The 19,156-nt window shown below is 36.6% G+C and overlaps 1 protein-coding gene across 1 annotated transcript in view; it reads right to left on the bottom strand.

Annotated features, from left to right (window-relative positions):
* CNTN1 (contactin 1) overlaps window positions 1-19,156 on the bottom strand; it is a 206,440-nt gene that overhangs the window by 5,362 nt on the left and 181,922 nt on the right. Inside the window, exons 21-24 of the mRNA XM_021545291.3 lie at window positions 17,217-17,320; window positions 11,130-11,316; window positions 9,587-9,699; window positions 8,299-8,455 (exon numbers count right to left, since the gene is read on the bottom strand). Of these exons, the coding sequence (XP_021400966.1) occupies window positions 8,299-8,455; window positions 9,587-9,699; window positions 11,130-11,316; window positions 17,217-17,320 (561 nt within the window). The remainder of the gene's footprint in view (window positions 1-8,298; window positions 8,456-9,586; window positions 9,700-11,129; window positions 11,317-17,216; window positions 17,321-19,156) is intronic.

Raw genomic sequence — 19,156 nt, 5'->3', positions numbered from 1 at the left:
TACATCATTATTTTCTTTAAATAAAAAACGTTACTTGTATTTATATATGATATTTTTGGCCCTCTTCCCAACATCAGTGTCTTTTCATTGTGGAAAAAAAGGACCTTTTTGATCTCTCCCAGACCACAGCAAGTTGCAACCTCCCTCTGAATGGGGCCCCTCAGAGCCAGCAAACTCTCAATTTTGCTATGCTCAGAGGACTGCAGATAAATGCCAAGGATACAACCTGGGCTGATAATTCCACACTCCTTGAGGCTCAACCCTTTGCCTGTGGAGAAGATGCAAATTCATTCAACATGAGCTCTTCACTGAACTCAAGGGAATTATTCACATACTCCTTTAGGTCTGTGTGCACGTGAGTGTGAATATGCCACAACAAATGTACTGTGAACGTTGCTTGCAGATTTGCAAGTATGTTACATTCATAAGTCAGGCCTATAAGAGAGTTACTGATGTGCATACAGTAAATTCTACAGAATCATTTCTTAAATTGTTAGAGTTAGGCCATTGATTAAGTGCTGTTAAGTTTAAGTGCTGCTAAAACCTCTAGGCCTAAACCATTGGTCAAGCTGAAGACAAAGTTTGGTAAAGGGGGTCCCCTTGAAACATTTTGACACAACTGGACAGTCTCCCTTATTCCTTTTTATCTTTACCCTTCCCCTTCCATATCTTTTTCCATTCCCCGCCTCCATGTAGATAATTTTAGGTTGATTTTAGTTTCAGACTGATTGATTTTAGATTTTATTCTGATTTTTCTCTGTGTGTTTTGTCCACCTAGTAAGTAGAAGAGTGAACCTTGCCAACAGACTTTGTTGTACTTTCATTTTTACATTAAATCTGCTGTTCCTTTGCTGCTGATTCTTCAAACAACCTAGAAACTTATTTGTGACAGTCTGCCTTTGTGACTGTTTTGCAGAACAGATTCCTTTTTTTCTGAAAGAATGACCAAACTCCTACTCATTTTCCTGTAAATAATACTCTCCTTTTGGTCCAGGATCCAAGGACCATTAGGGCTATCTGGTTTTTAACTCTCTTTTTTGCTATAAGAAGGTTAATTGCAAAGCCTTCTCATATTCTGTTTCTCCTTGAGTCTAAGGTTTGTCCATTTCTGTATGAAAAAAATAGGTCATCTGACAAAAATGAAGGGATTTTTGCCTGTTCCAGTCATTAGTTTCTTTATCAACTATTAGGCTTCATTTGTATCTGTTTTCTCAAGTATTTTCATATTTGCTCAGGTAGAACAGAAAAACAGAAATGGGGTGAAATATAATTTCTTTGAACTGCATAAAAGTAAAAGATGGGTTTATTGTTCTTTCAACTGGCTATTGAGAAGAAATTGCTCTTGTCCTAGATGGAAACACTGTCTCCATGGAAGACTGCTGCAAAAGAAATAGGTAGTATCAGCTGACATGATTTAAATTCTGTTATCACTACTCATGGAAAATGGAAAATAACAGAACTAATTATAATATACCTATCTTGCATCACTGGCATCATTATTAAATCACGTGTCCAACTTTCCCTTGTCTAGGAAACCTTTGTTTGTGCACAAGGAAATTTTCCTCTTGCCTGTGCCACAAACCTTTCAAGAAAGGCACTATGGAGTGATTCACAACTCTGTGATTTACTGTTTTTGCAGCAGAGTAGATGCATGGGATGGAAACAAAGCTGTCTGTCCATCTGCCCATGCTTTGTGCTGTGCTGAGGTTTGATGTGCATCTGGGGAACAGCTTCAACAGTTCTAAGAAAAACATATTTGAACTGCTGCTGATGGTCTCTGTGTTTTTTCCACCCCATGATGTTAGTCTCCTACTTGAAAATTCTGTCAAGGAAACATTTTGTTTTGTTCTGGCAATAGCACCTGGAACCTTGGCATTGTCAGCAGCTGGGATTTCTTTTTCATTGACTCTAGCACTGCCACAGACCTGGGCTGCCAACATGAAAAGATGACCTGGACTTCAAGAAAAAACAGAAAATTTTCAGTCATTGGATTATTAATAGCTGTCAATAAACATAGGTTATTTCTCAAATACCTCTTCCCCCTCACATATAGTAATATTCATTACGTATTCTTTTGCATGGAGAGTAAAGTAGAAAAGAGCTGGTAATATTTTTTTATAAAATATACTCTTAAAGTTGTGCACACAACAAATAATAGCATGAGCAGATTCTTCTGTGATCTAGGCAGAGGATCTTTGGCCAGCTGGCATGTCTGAGGATTTGTGAATTTTTCTTACAAATAAATTCAGCCCAACTATATACCAGCTGTGTCACTCTTTTTGACTTGCAAATAGTCCACATTTAAAAAGCCACAGGGTGCAATGGGTAAAAAGCAGAAACTCTTCAGGTGCAAAATGGTGGCACAGCCTCCCTCCCTCTGCTCCCTGAGTACTGCAGCACCACAAGGAATGATCAATGGGAACAAGCAGCACCCAGGGCTGGAGTGCCTGGAAAAATATGCAACCAACGAAAATGATGGACTGAGAAGCAGCAAAGAAAATAAATTTGTCCAACAGGACAGATAAGCTTCAACTTGGCCTTGGTCTTCAGCAAGGCAGAAAAAAAATCTTAAATCAGGCATTAAAGTCACTGCAGAAGGAAAGAAAGGAAACAATTATCAGAGGATAATGTAGACTACGAAAACATAACTATTATGAAATAAAAATATGATATTAATAAAATATGATATGAAATGAAAATATATGATATGATATGATATTAAAATATTTCCACTATCTGTCTAATCTTTGAGTTTGAATAGAATCATAAGAGGAAAAATGAAATTAATGAAAATATGGCTTTTCAAGAAAACACTTGTTCTATCACTGAGTATGTTGTAATGCAAGGAATTGTCACCTTATTCAATCAAATTAAATCTTGGAAGGAGGCAAAACCAATAAATTAGAATTGTGATGAAACAAAATGTGATGATGAAGAAAAATCAAGAAAAAAAACCAGAGAACAAAATATGTTGATTTAAGTATACATATGTTCCAGGTTAGAGGGCATTCTGAGTATTTTCTACTTAATTTTTAGTCATGAGACAACAGTAAATGCATTTTGGAAATTACTTTTCTTTTAGAGGAGAGCTCTTTTGGAAATTTACTTTCAGTTTAGTAGAAGCTTTCAGATACATAAGAAGTTTGAAGGCAAGGAACAAAGAACTTTCATGCCCCAGCTAGGCTGAGTCTGTTTTCTTCAGTATTGCTTAAGATTTTTACCCGTGTTCACCTCCTCTTATTACTACAACAATCTTTGCAACAGATGGGCATTTTCAAATCACAATGAAAAACTTGATTATAACACATGAGAAGTGATTGATCACCTGATTTACTTGATAATAATGTATACAATAAACATTTGTCCCCTTTCAAACAGTAATTGAAAAAATTAAAAGATAAATAATTAAAAAGATTTTGTAAACTAGTACAGGCAAAATGTATGGATTTTCCTTTAAAAGATCTGTACTTCAAAGTAAATACTATTTCAGGATCCTAAAATATGCCTCTGGCAAATAGAATTCATATGTGTATATTGATGTGTGTGTGCACTGAACACAGAGAAACAGTAATTTTGTTCTATTGCTATAAACATATACAATACATAAATTATTCTTTGTCCATGACACTATTAAAACTGAGACATCAACCTGATTTCACATGTGAAGCTGAAGGTGTATGGTATTTCCCTTTCTTCCCCAATATTTATCAAAATAAGAAGAGTAACCCTCCCCTTTTTCCCACCCTGGATGAAATTTTAAAACTTGAAAATTTTAAAACTATTTTTCCATACTCTGGCATAAAGCAACTGCACTGAGTCCAGTGCAGTTACACAAGTGAAGTGAAAAAAGAACCAAGCACCATATGGTTGTAGTTCCTACTGATTGCAAGATTGTTTTGATTACGCTAATATTAGTAATATGACAAAACATTGCAGTCCAAAAATCATGAAAGAGACAAAAAAAATTCTCCGCCTTTACTATATTTCAAAGGAAACAGATAAGCCTATTATTAACTCTTGAAAAAGACTCCATTGGTTAAACAAGTCATTCCAGTCTTCATCTGGTTGTGGTAACTCAAGAATGAATTTTAAATTGTGTAGCTCATTAATTTACTATAATGGGCTTAAAAAACATCTCCAAACTCCTTACTCTACAACAGGCACTGGCCAATAAAATACAAAATATCATGGCTGTATTTTACTGATTATAGCTATATGCTGGAATGCACATATACAAAGAGTTATTTTATTATAAGAAATTTTATTTCAAGAGGTTCACTAAAAAGAAAGGCATGCAAGATAGCTTTAGATAGTGATTGGTAAATTTAATTTGTCTCATTCTCAACTAAAACAGTGTAACCTGTTGGAAGCTGACCAGTTACATGAGAGCAAAGTAGCTGCCGGATATTTGCCTCCCTTTTCGCAGGTGACTGGGTTTTGTGTGGCATAGAAGAGGATGAGGAAAACAAAAAGGAGGTTTTTCCCTTGAACAAGGAATTGAGACAGAAATGAAATAAAATCTAGTTTGTTTTTCATTTGACTTTCAAATGTAACTATCTTAGTTAAAACATGTTATAATTTTAATTCCTATGTTAGGACCTCAGGGCCAGTTAGTGCTCCTGAACCCAAAATATAGGATGAAAGATGTGTCCTGGTGTCCTGTCTGGCCTCCACCTCTGTTCTGGGATGACTTTATGATGCTGAATTGTATTCCTATTCATCTGTTTAGCCCAGAAAGAAGTTTTGTGCCCTTTAAAATAGATATGAGAGAGAAGTGGGGGGAGATGGAAAAGCGGTGGAATTTTTTCACAGCTGTATTCAAAACCAAAGAGACAAGAGCTGCAGCTCTCTCTCAGTGAGCATCGTCTGCAGCACAGACAGGGAGCAAGACAGAGCTCTCCTTTGCTTTTAGTTAGTTTTTAGATAGGTGAGGCAGAGAATTTCCCCAGACTGTGGCTTTTTTTTTTCCTTGGAACTGTGCAAACTTGCTCTGGATCAAAAACCCAGAAAAAACTCTGAAAAAAACTCTTCAAAACAGCAAAAGATTTTAATGTTTAACATTCTTCATTTTTTTTATGCTTATAAATATTTTGCTTGTTAGAGAAACAGTTTTTTCCACTTTTCTTGAAGGAATTTTATCACCTGAACAGGTGGAAGAATGGACCATTGAATTTTGCCCTTTAAGGAATCATCCCTTTGGAAGTTCCCTTCCAAATTTGTCCCAAACCAAGACAACCTGCCTACCTAGAAGGCCTCGGGTCCCCTGTATTTCATATCATTCCTGTCAGAATTGTGTCCCTGGATGTGACATTTGAGATGCCCCAGTTTAGCAGGAACATCCTGGGGCAGGTTTTGTTTAACAATCTGAATTACACCCTACATGAGAACTGTTTGTAACGGGAGCTTAGATACCTAACTCAGCCATATTATATAGATTACTTTGGATTTGATACCCAGTGAACAGCAGGAAAAAAAACTCATCTGGATGACACACTGGTGTTATAGACATCCCTTGTTTAACATCCTGCCATTCCTATGCTTTGCTTTAGCTATTGTTTACATCTCTGTGTAAATATGTAACTTCCATTTTGGTCAGTCAAGCACCAAAACATGCATTCCTATCAAGCTACATCTTCTCTTTGCAATTCTCTGAGAAAAACTGTAATTTAAAAGAAATTTCATTACTCTATCCTTCTTTTGGGATAATTATTCTAAACCCTAATGCATTACTGGAAGATTTCCTTAAGAATAAAAATTAGCAGACATAATTTGCTATGTGTAGGCATTAAAGATATACTTTGTTCTGCTTTTTGAAAAAGCAGCCTAGAAATAACCTGCAATTTTTTCCTGATTGGCTGTATATTATATGTTCCAAAGAGATTACCTTGCCTTTTGTCTCTCAAATTTTCTTTAAGTCCAGGGAATGCTGCCTCTGTCTAGGTCACTAGAGGCACAGTCCCTGTCTGTCTAGCTGGTGTATGGTAGAATTTATGGATGAGAACTTGTCTGCAGCGTGGAAAGCAGTTTAATACAAAACTCTGCAAACCAGCATTTGCAGGGTGCTAACTCTCCCAGTGGTGCTCATTCTGTACAGGCACATTTGGGAGAGGTCATAGTGATCAGCAAGAGTGATCAGCTTGTGCTTGATATTGCATTGACATGATGCTTTTGGACTGGGAAGTAATCTGCGAGCTGTGATTACTTAAAGGCTCTTTGCACCACACCAGTGGCAGGTTGCAATGCATGTTTGATACAAAGATACTTAGGACATGTCCTGAAGACAGCAGTTGCCTCAACTTTTTTGCAGCTTATAAAATACATTAAAAGTGATTGTCCTGGTGTATGATAATACAACAATACATTTCAGATTTTTTTTAAGTGGTTGACTTACTATCCCCAAATAACTCTCACAGAATATGGTACACACAATTAACACATATGCTAAATGGATTAAGAATTCAGTCACCAGCAGATTTCAAACCACAATTATTGAAGAATGGGCACTGAATTTCTAGTGCAATTCCACACTGAACAGCTGTAGACTGAATGCAATCCATATATTTATATCAAAAGCAGCAGAAGTAAGCATCTATGAAACCAAAATGGCAAATAGAGACAACATATTAATATAAAAATTCAGGCAGCATAGGGACTTGAACCATTCAAAACAACTGTGCTTTGTCATAGTCACAGGCAAAATAAAACTTATAGTTAAAAAGAGACCTGATACTGTAGTGATACTCTGAAAATAATGAGATACTGTATCCTGGAAAGCAAGGATTCCAGGAAGGATTTAGAGATGGTGTTGGATAAACAAGATGAACATAATTTCATAGCCCCATGAAAGGTAATAAATGTCTAATGAAAGCCTTTTATGAATAATGCTGGAAGTAGCTAAGTGTAGGGAGGCAAGAATATCTCTGCAGACAGCTGAGTTGAACACAGTGCATATATAGTATCTAGAGTCTTAAAGGAAGTATCAGAAGCTGGAGAGGTGAAGAAAAGAGTTGATGAAATTATTTAAGACCTGATGGCAATGTAACTGAGGAGAAATTCAAGGCACACAGTGTTTTAAACATTTGATTAGTCACTTTGCTAGTATAGATACATTTCCTAATGGAAACAATGTATTAGACACAAAAAGACTCTTTAACAACAGCTACCAAAGGAAACAATGCTCAGACACTAAAGCCAGAAAAACATAGATTAAAAAAAATGCAAATAATATCAACTGTGCAGGTGTTCATTAGAACAAAGTAGACAAAAAATACGAACTTCATACAAACAAAAATGGCAATACTCATGAGCTCAGATGATATAAGCCATATATATTATTAAAAACCTGCAGATGGGACGTCCACTCCTTCAGGCATGGGCAGCTTCCCTCACAGTACAGATAATATGCACAAGCATTGTTCTTTTTAAAAAGCCATAATAATGATTGCATTGCTTCTGTGACAAGAGTATTGTTGACATTTAATCCTTTCTAAAACCCAAGTTAATTTTTAAAATTAAAAAGTCAAGAATACAATGAAAGTGATTGAATTATAACCTTGCAAAGACACTATCCAATTATTTGATGTCTATTCATATGTTCTCTTTCAAACCGAATAGTGCCAAGGAACTACTTAAGATAAAAAACTAACAGGAAGGAGATGCACAGACCATGTCTGGACTTGTAATTAGAGAAAACATTGAGCCCAATTTGAACTATCCTAAGCCATGATCCCTCCTTTATCAATCATCCAGACCACTCTGAATTAGGGTATGTGGAGTTTCTTATTACTTATTTATCACTTTTATGCCACAGATCCCCTTTTCACTGAGTAGTGGAACTTCCCTGGCAAGTGGTCTGGGGATCACTGTGGACCACTCCGTTTCTCTATTATTTTCCTTTTAGTGACAGTTGACAGAGGAATGAGATAGAGGCAAAAGGTGCTAGAAACTATGGGGTTATTGCAAGCTGATACCTAGATCCTGAGGTCTCCACAATGTGGTTATGCTTGTAGGACACTAATCGAAGCAGCAGCCTAACTGGAGACACCAGTAAAAGCACTCTGGTATTTGGAAGATTGGCAGTGCTTCCAGGACTGAGCTACACTGCTACAGAAGTGTCCTGTGTGTACTATGAGCCCTCAAAAATGTTTTAAGATATACTCTTATTCTCAGTGCAGTCACTCCTGAAGGGCTACCTTTCCCATTTTGGACGTGCCCATCTCTCAATAGCATGTAAGAGGAAAACACTCAGTAAAAATTTCCAAGAAGTGTGGTGAAGAAAAAGGGAAGTTATCTGCTCACCTGAAATTTTTATTTGGGCTACTTCTCCATCTCCTCCTTCACTGTGTGCTCGCACTTCAACAACATATTCACCATCGCTGGGGACGGGGACCTCTATCGTGTGCTTTCCAGTGGAAAACAACTTGCCTTCATGCTGTCCATCTGGCCTATAAAGTACCTAGGAAAGTCATGGTAAATATAGTTATCAAAATGTTACATTTCCATGAAGATCTATTTCTGTATGTACAGTGTGTCAATAAAAATGTATTAGGTTTTTATTCATATGAAACATTATATATACAGACATACACACACATACATTACAACTTTTTTCCATATTTACGCAAGGTGAATTTAGACAGGATGTCTTCTCATTTTCTGTTACAAAATTTTGCCACCTTTTGAAAAATAATCTTAGCACTTACATTCAAAATAAATAATTAAGTGATGGAGAATAACAATACAGAATGGCATTGTTATTGAGAATAAAAATCTGAGAGCTCAGCTGGGTTTTCTGACATAAAATTTACAAACATTTTCATAAATACGACAATTATAAATTTTATTATTAACTATCAATGCTAAACTATTGCAAATGGGATAGTACATGTCTTGTGGGACCTTTAGAAAAAAATCCCATTTCTTTCTGAAATAACCTCTGTGAAATACTATTAGCAATTCCCAGGAAGGAATTCACTCCTCATTCAAATTTGCAAATGAAGAATATGATACTAATTTTCTTACTGCCAAGCAAGCAGCAACATTAGACAGGAATTGATAGCTGAAGTTTTCTATATGCCCTATAGTCGGTATATACACTCGCTGTGGTTACAGAGTAACTGCATCTAATGATGGTAGAGGTCCCTTCCCTTCATCTACATTCCCAGACTTGAAAAACTCATGGTTCAGGAACTGTAACCCCCATGGAGATGGGAAAGGAAAACTGGAACAATGTATAGAGATAAAAGAAAAAACTATGAAGTTTTTATAACTTTTCTATGCATTATTTTAAGCCAACAGAGTATAATTGTGATCATGTGGGAAATGAGGTTGTTGCAGTCACTGCTATGAACTTTTTTATATGGTTTACCACCCAAATGAATTTCAGTGCCCAAATATTTTCTCATCATATTGACTAAGCCTACTGGCTTTGCCCTACGCCTGGATGGTTGCAATTGCTGAGCATGATACCATTCTCTTCAACATTCAAGTATGTGTAAGTCTGATTATGTACAAATATTCAACACTGTCTATAAAATGCACTACCCAAACCATACATAAAGATAAAAAATATTTTCAGAGATTATACTTTATATCCTTCGACGGCAGACTCGTTTGACATTGCCTTCACGTGATCCCAGGTAATGATGTACCTTGAACCAGATCTTACAGAACTGATAATTCTTGGGCGTTGGCTTGGAGCTGAAAAGCAACATATGTATAATGTACACATAAATGAGATTTCATTAATGGTCAATGATGCTTTTATTAAGACACGGAAAAATTTAAAGATGTGAATATGGAAATTAGGCTGCCATACATATAAGCAAGAGAGAGTCTCCTTCCTGGAATGAACTGCTACAGCTCCAGCCAGGCAATTTTGGATGGCTTTGTGCAGTGGCTGCATTGTGGGTCTGCCTTTCTGTGTTGCCAGAAGGGAAGTGGCCAACATCACTCTTCACTGTCTTGCTGACCACCAGTGTTTGCTGGCATGCAACTACCTTCAGAACCTCCCAGAAATGTGGTGTAAATCATATTTATTCATTGAGATCAAATATTCAATCAACTATTTACAGCTGTTTCTACATCATTTAACTCAGATCAGCAGAAATAACAGTACCCCACTGCAGAAATTCATTATAACTTACACAGTAAGTTTATGAAATGGACTCTTATTAATGAATCCTGCAGGTGCAAGTTGCAGAATACACTACTTTACTGACAGAAATCCTCAAATTAGCCCAGAATTTCTTAAATACACAAGATGTTTTTCTTACATTGCTCAGTCAATGTTAGTGCTAGGTATCGTCATTGAGTCAGGAGCAATATTCAAAAATCTGTTATGGTATGTTAATTCTAGGGTCAGATTCATATCACCCACTTCTCAAGGCTGCCTGAATGTGCTGCTTTGCTGCTGATGAAAATGGCAGCTGGTCACATTTCAGTCACCATTGACTAAACAAAAAAGCAATGCCTAAGTAATAGCTGGTCTCAGCTGCTCATCATTTAGAATATTATGTCCTGCTTTGGGATTCCCAATGCTTGAAAGACACTAGTAATCTGGAGTGAGTTCAACAGAGCAATACCAACCTGATGGGGATCTGGAACACTTGATTTGTGAAGGGTGAAAGAGCTGCACTTGCTCACCCTGGAGGTGAGACAGTTTTGGAGGGGACCCAAGAATGCCCTGTCCTAGTAGGGGGTTTATCAAAAACGATCCAAGCTCTTGGATGGCATGGCAGGAGGATGAGTAACAAAAACGCACAATATTGATTAAGAGTCTCAGACTAGATGTTCAGAATAAGTCAGGGACTGGAACAGGTTTCTCAGAGAGGTCGTGCAGTCTCTATCCCTTTAGGTTTTCAAGATCCAGCTGGACAAAGCCCTAAGAAACCTGATGTGTGCTTTCAGGTGACCCTCTTTTGAGCCTATCAGCATAGCCTCTTTACTGCCTTTTGTAAGATATCCACATTATACATGGCAACAAAACAGAGGAAGGAGAATTTTAGCAGAAATTTTCAGACTAAGAAGCAATATCACATGAGGAGAGAACATTTGGTATATGAATGAGAAGCCATGTTTGAAAACATGATGGACATGATTATACTTGTCCCAATGTTCCATTTACTTACGTGCTTTCCTTGTAACAACATCAAGGGTGCTGCTGGGAGGTCCATAGCCTGCACTATTGAAGGCAGACACATCCACATGGTAGCGGGTGTTAGGCTTCAGGTTTTCCAGTTTGGTCGAATACTCTTGATTACTCACCTGTACCCGCTGTGCAGCTGCTTCTTTATCATGAGCAGCCCAGTAACGAATCTGTAAGCATGGCAATTGGAGGGTTAAACTTAAGATATTTAATCATAAATAAATGTTAAAAAAAATGGATGTATTTCTATACTGTATATTCAGATACAAGCCAGCTAAAAGAAATCTAATAGCAGTAGCATAGAATTCGTTCTACAGGTTGTAATTTTAACCAAGTTGTGTATAGGCATAAAAAAGCAGAAATAAATGTAGAATGTATTATTAAACTTTTCACACAGTGGTTTTACTTGTTCCCAGCTAAGTCACCAGAAGCCTGTGAGCTGGATAATGCCTTCAAAGAACAAGACTCTTTTCTTCTTGCTCTTTTGTTTTTGCATTCTACTCTGAATTTTAGTATTATTTTCTTACAGTAGTAGAGACTAAACTCTGAGAATGTTTTTGGTGTGTTTTGTTTTGAATGTCTTACAAATTTAGGCCTTTTGTAATTCTATCTATGGAAAGCAAAGTATTCAATCATGTTAGCTGCATGTGTAGGTCTGGATAGGTGTACATAACAATTTTCTAATGTTTTTCAGTTAAACCCAATCAGGTTTCATAGCACAATATGGCATTTGTCAAAGTAGATGAAGAAGTACATGAAAATATTTAAAATATGTGAAAAACATGACTGTAAGCTTGTAACACCTTAAAAACCAAAGCCAATTAAGAGTACACAGAAATTCCATTAGGTTTTTTTTTTTTTTTTCCCGAAGAACTTGTTCCATCCTACTTTTGTTCATTATGCATTACAAAGCACCAGGTGAAAACAGTGTAATTCCTATGGAGTGATGCCATCCCATAGGGTCCTATTCTGCATGGCCTTGTGAGATGCAAATGAGAGTGAAACACTGTCAGGCTCTGGGTTTTGTCTGGTGCATAACCATTTGCATAAAACTAAATTACTGCACAAACCTGAAAGAGCAGAAAGCCATGCTCATTGCATTTTGGTTCTGAATGTTTTCACCCTCAGCTTCTGCCTGATTTCATAATGAATTTTGTGTATGCTACATGAACACATTTTAAATTTTTTAGGAAGAAGTTAATACTGTTTGGTAAATTTGGGCTCAAGGAAAAATCTTACTTTGTAAGACATTATTGGTATCCTATCATCTTGTCTTTTAAATAGTAACTGCTTTAACCTTCTGTTCTTCTGACATTAATTGTCTATGAAGTCAAAGTGTTAATATTACAAGTTCTCTTCTTTACAAGTTGTGGGTTCAACTCTTGTTTGGTAAGGCTTTATTTTCTCCCATTTAAATTTAAATTACAATATTTAATTTAGCAGGGGATTTCTCTTTACTTACTTCAAATGTCTTTGGACATGAGAACAGTATCACTACACAGAGATTACTGTCAACTAAATAATTCTTGGAGCTTGTCTCTTTTCAATGTTTTTTTTTGCCACAGTCCTTCCCACCAGTGTTACAGGTTACTCACACTGATTACTATAAATCTGAAATCTTAGTGGTCTTCATCATGCTTCCTGCTGCAGGGAAAATCACACTGTCCCTGCAGACCAAACTGGATTTGCTTTTTAAGTTCAGCATGCATACCTGATTTCCAACAGGCAAGAAAAGATAATCTTCAGTTCTATAAATATATGTTCTGCATTTTATTCAGAAAGTATCATCCACTAGCATCCTAAACATCAGTTTGCTGTAATTTAGGCAATCACACTCATAAAATTCATACTACAAAGGTGCCTATTTTCCCAAGTAAACAGCCTTTACCCTAAAATGAGGACTCTGCACCCAGTCCATTCTGCAGGCTTCAGCAATAGTGTGGCAATCCACCAGATTAATGGTTTCAAACTGGCATGGATCTGAAACTGTGACAGCCATTTCATCTGAAGGTCTGATAGTGATCTTCAAGTCAGAGTTTCTTTTATATGATTATAGTTAACCTACTGTTGTAGATAAGCAGGTCTTGTTGAATGCAACCAGCTGTACACCATAAGGTGTTAACTGCAAGTGGCTGACTCAGGTGAGAGAAGGCATGTACATCAAGAGCTAGAGAACATCATGTCTATCTCGAAGTTCAAACAAGTTTCTAGCCTAAAGCAAAAGAGTGTCTGTAAAGTTCTAGGTGGCCAAAAGTTTATTAACTGCGATAGGACCAGTAGTAGCTTTGTTGGTTTTAGCTGGCCATTGGAAAATAATTAATTTCTTTTTAGTATGCTCTATTATGTTAATTAACAGCTTTACCTAAAGATCGAAAAGGTACAGGAAGGCTAATGGTGTAATACAGGAGTAACACAGAGCATCAATCAAGACAAGCGAGAACAATGAATAAAAATGCAAATTTCTTCACAGAGAACATATTACATTTCAGACAGAAGTAATACAATTTAAAAATTAAATAAAATGTACATCCCAAATACAATAGTTCTTGGCTGCAATGCTGTGGATTTTACTCCTATACTGCACAAGCTATATGTCATGAACACAGAAAGTTCTTCTCTAATACACAGCCATAATTATATATTTGGAACATTGTAACAACTCCTGAAAAAGAAAAAAAAAATTACTTCCCTGAGAGCTAAGAAAATTACTGTCTTCTTTATACTATTTCTACATTTCTCATTTTGTTTTTAAATAATTTCAAACTTTCTTGAATAATTTGGAAATTTCTTTCTTGCATTTGGAATTAAATGCCACATTGCTTCACATTTCTGCACTCTACTGAGTAGCCTCTCTCTCTCTTTTTTTTAAAGAGCTTATATAGTAGCCCCAGACAGCCTTCTTATTCCTGGTGCTCTGCATTTACCTTGTTAGGGTAATCCATAGGCAATGAATCCCCAGAGGACATAGAAGGGGATTTCAACCAAGCTCTGGAGTTTTTGTAGGAAATCAGCCAATTGTGCAAAGGAATGCCTTAGCCATCATGAATTAGTGCTGACCTGTGTGCTAAAATCAGGGAAAAACCTGTCTTTCATGGTCTTCTCCTCTATTCAAACTTTAATATATTGAAACTCTTTCTATAGGTGTTGTGAAACAAAAGCTTCCATATTCTTGAAAGTTCTACACAAAAATACACTCATATTGAGAAAGAATGCTAATAGCATATTTCAGTCTAGAAGAGACAATGATGGTGAGTAGTAATAAATTTGTTTAATAGAATAAACCTACATCTATTGCATAGAAGCAGCGTGAAATACAGATAGCGTCACTGGTGCTGCATGCACTGCAGAGATGTGGCTGTTAGCAGTCTATTGTAAGAATCATCAATCTTAAATTCTCTGTATGGATGGTGATAGTTTTCATACCTTATCTCTTTAAGTGTGAGCTGAGAATACTCCTCTGTAATGGCAAAATGTATCAGCTCACACTCATCACCATGGGGGCAGTCATCCTGACAGTATGCATTAGTGTCAGGAAAATCTGACTCCTCCTGGTGCGAGAAGCATTGTGTCACAGGTGAAATACCTCAGGTTCTCTGCTCAGGGCACTCCCACCTCTTAAACTCTAGCATTCAAAAGCCAATTCTGCAATTTTCAAGTAATAATACAGACCAAAAGGAAACTGAGAAGGTGCTCTGGTGTATAATGTTTTCTATTAACCTGTGTTACACCTGAGCAGTAATTTAAAGGTAACTATTTATCAGTGCAAATAGCCTTCCAGAGATAGTCACTAGAATTTCATAATGCACTTTGAATACTCCTTCCACCACAACTTTTATTGCAACTTCACAAATGCTATCTGTGGCCTTAACCTTCCAGAACAGCCCTCCCTATTTTTGCCGTCCTATGGCTCCTTCAGGACTCATAGGGGTTCTCTGATCTTCAGGAACACAAGTTTTTCTTTTTATTCTCAGTGAAGAAGCAAGGGGTTTCCTTTTGCTGCCTATCCCTCTACTAGTCTGAGACTGGTGATTGCCCTGTGGAAAAATATCTCAGAATTAACACCTTATTGAGCATTTTGGGACAGTAGTTTGGGACTACCGGTCTGTTTATCATCTAGCCAGATGGAATTTTTTACATAGTCCTGATAATCAGAAGAATGTCTTAGAAAAAGAGAAGTAAAAAAGAAGAAATTTATATTCTAATGTAGCTCCTCACTGTGTATCTACAAGCCAGTCAGTTCATGCTGAATTTCTGAAACTGTATTTCTCCACAAATAGGTGGATAAAATTACACTACAGCTAGCAAAACCAGGCCACACCCCAAACATCCATAGTCTACGTAGCAGATGGTCCATTCCCAGGATATCTCACCTTTCTAACAGTTATTCTCTTTTCAGCCCAAAGATCCCCTAAATTTCTTTCTTTTTTTTTTTTTTTTCCTATTGACTGTTCCATTCATCCTGAGCTTTCCTGCCAAATCCTCTCTCCTTCTTTCTTCCCCTGATGATCCCTGATACAACTCAGATGTCTTTATGTCAAATACGGTATAATTTTAAAAAATGGCCAAACATGGGTTGCCTATAGGCATGTCCTCCTGCCATGTTATTTCCACATTTATCTTTGCCCCTCCTGCTTTACTACCCTATTCCCTACTACAACTCTGAACATCCATCTTCATGATCTATCAGAATTGTAATCTCAGCTTCTATCAGCACTCCTTGTTGCTGTTCTATCCACCAGAGAGAGCAGCTGCCACTCTTGACGAGCTGTCACGCTCCACATTCCCAGAAGTCCCCTGGTGTGTGCCTGCCAAGTGTGTGTCCTGCATGGGAAGACTTCTGAAGTTTCTGGGCAGACTGTCCAGCCTGGGAGTGCAATGCTGCTACAGCACTGTCCACGCTCAGCTCACAGATCTCATCTATGACCATCAATTTGTCCATCCTATTCTAACTTATGAGACACCAAACCAATGGACTGCCTTAGTAAATTAGGAGTTGCCACTGATATTAGTGTCTTAATTTCAAACTCCTGTTTGAAATTAAGTGCCCTCTGTAACTTTAATACTTTATATTGGTACTGTCAACCTTTACACGGGACACTATTCTCATTAGGGTATTACAAAAGTTTTACATAAATCTCATGGAGACAGAAACAGAGATCAGGAAATTTAAAAAACCCAAGTATTACTTATTTATTCATAGATTTAATTTAAAAAACACATTCAATGAGATTACTATTCATTTGTATGTCCTTATTTTGTAACATAGAGGAAATTTTCAAGTAGTTGAAAACTTAAATCCCAAGGTAAGTCACTAACAAAATAAAGACCCAAACCCCTATTTTGGGTTGCAGCCGAAGTAAGCAGACTGTACACTGCCGTTTGCCAGCATATACTGTGCAGGGATGATGTTAAGACTTCCCCTGCTAGAGTACTACATGGCCACTTCTCCTTGCACCCAGCCTGTGGCTGTTGTCACCTCTGCAGAAGGACAATAACAATTTTCACCAGTAATACCATTGAGATGGATGAGATGGAACATGCCTCAAGGCTCTTTTTCATGTAGAGAATAGAATCCATCAAGAAAACATCACTGTGTTGCACAATAGCAGTGTCTCTGTTAGACTGGATTTAACATTTTGTCAAGTAGTCCCACTTACTACAGGGTTTGTGGGTGAAATATAGTAATAACTGCTGGTAAATTAGGTGGGCCAGAGTTAGTTACAATTTTGCATATGTATTGGAATTTTAAAATTTAATTTCAAAATTTAATTTCAATATGTTTTAAGCTATAGATTGGCATTCAATTACATAAAAGACACAATATTCTTTCATGAAATAATGGTGCCTTTTGTTAGTTGAAAAGTGCAAAATACATTTCTTAATCTATTTTAGTAATGAAGTACATAACACCAAAAATAATCTATTTCTCAAGATGCAAAATCTGCACAGAACATGCTAACTAAAGAGAAGTGAACTCTAACAGATGGAAAGCCAGAGTAGGAATTATTGTGGGCTATAACTACTAACAGTAAATTAATAAATGGATTGACATTGTCACTACTAAACTCACCTGATATCCCTCCACAGATTTATCAGAAACATGGTGCCAAGAAACAGACATTTCAGAAGATGACAAAACCTTTACGCTCACATCTGTAGGTATTTCAGTTGGTGCTGGAAGATGAAACATATGTTAAACATTTAGTATGATCCTGTATTATATTTGTTTACAGGGATTCTCTCACTTCAGTATTTTATATTATCTTCAGTATTTTATATCGTTTTCCTGACATCACTGAGCTAAGTATTACTGTTTAATCTGGTTCCCCTTGAGTAAACTTCAAGTCCAGTTATGATCTTAAGGAAAATGACTCTGTAAAAACAAAGCAATGATCCTGTTACTTGGCTCAGACTATATATTTTTACACTTTAACAGATTTAAAGTTGAAATTTATGTAAACTGAAAAAACCTTTGATAAAGCCTTTGAAGCATCCAGTGATCTTTTACTAAATGGGACAGCAGCCCATATATTATATACATGACATTTTTAAAGTTAGTTACACACAAATACTCGTGTATGTCGCTTAGCCCTAATAATACAATTTTTCTGTGAGAGCAGATATTATATACACAGCTGTCCAGTGGCACATACAAACTTAAATATAGGTGTGAAATAATCTAAAGCACCTTTCAGGAAGGCATACATCATAAGCTTGATTTTGTTTGCATTCTTAGTTCTGAACAGCAGACAACATAGAGTACAGACCATCATAATATGCTGACTTTTATCCAGGGCTTAGAATATTACAGTCTACTTTCATTTCACTGCTGCTTGAATTTTAAATGAGGTAAGGAATAAAGAAAGGCATAAACTTAGCAATGTCTGTAAAAGATAAAGTTTTCCAAGTTAACAACAGTTCTCTGTCTTGAACCTTTTGAAACAAGTTGCAACAGACAGGGATGGCAGCCCTAGCTGAGGAAAGCTTTCATATACCTAATCTTCCAACTGGGCATCCAGTCAACTATGCATCAAAACAGCCACTGTTAAGAAAAAAAATCACTAACATCTCTCATGAAAAGTATCCTAGGTAACAAAATAATCTTATATGCAAAGTTACCTTTTGTAATTGTCTTTCAATGGCTGTTAATAATGCAAATGTCTAATTAAAAATTATACATTATTGCAAAATTGTTTTCACAATGACAGGAATTTAGATAAGCAAGAGGCCTGTGCACTCATTACTAGCAATCATTAGTCACTACTAGCAATGGCAGATATGACTAGCAGTTGTCAGACATGGAACTTGGCTTATTCTGTGGGAACACAGAAATTCCCTAGTCACTGAAGGGAATAACAATGCCCACAGTTACAACTAGAGAAACAGATCTATTATAGAATACACAACTTGGTGGAAAAGATGCCACTATATTTATGTATATATGCATATTTATACCTATCTGTATGGAATATTGCATGACCATATTGCTTTAAGATTTCCCTAATACCTTTGAGAAGTTGTGTTGTTTAACAGTAATAACATCACTTGCTGACTCAAAGGTACAGAAGTACAGGTGGAATAGTTGTGAGCATCTAATCTATTCCCAAATCACTACCAGATTCTACTGTATCCATTACAGAACTTCCCAAAAAATGTCATTCTGAAATGTTTCAGCTGGCAGGGCTTTTTCTGATACAATACTCTAACAATACTTCATCTGCTCATGCTTGTTTATGAGCTGTGAATAATTTACATGCCTATTTGTCATTTATGTTCTATAAATATTTTGCAGCCTGTCCTGAGCCAGAAAGATGGCATCAGTTGCTATCCTCCAGCCTGCTAATTCACTATTTCTACCAATAAAAGGAGAAATCATGTGATCATCACAATATATTCTCTTCACTAAAAATCTAGTGGTCATCACACAATTACCTTCTAAGAAAAACTATACAAAGTTCAGGCTGGCAGCCAGTAAGCATACTACAAGGTATGGAAGTGATTTTGTTCATG

Source organism: Lonchura striata, chromosome 5 (assembly GCF_046129695.1).
Source record: "Lonchura striata isolate bLonStr1 chromosome 5, bLonStr1.mat, whole genome shotgun sequence".
Lineage (NCBI taxonomy): Eukaryota > Metazoa > Chordata > Aves > Passeriformes > Estrildidae > Lonchura > Lonchura striata.
The sequence above is the reverse complement of the archived record's forward strand: the minus strand, read 5'-3'. Positions and strand labels throughout refer to the sequence as shown.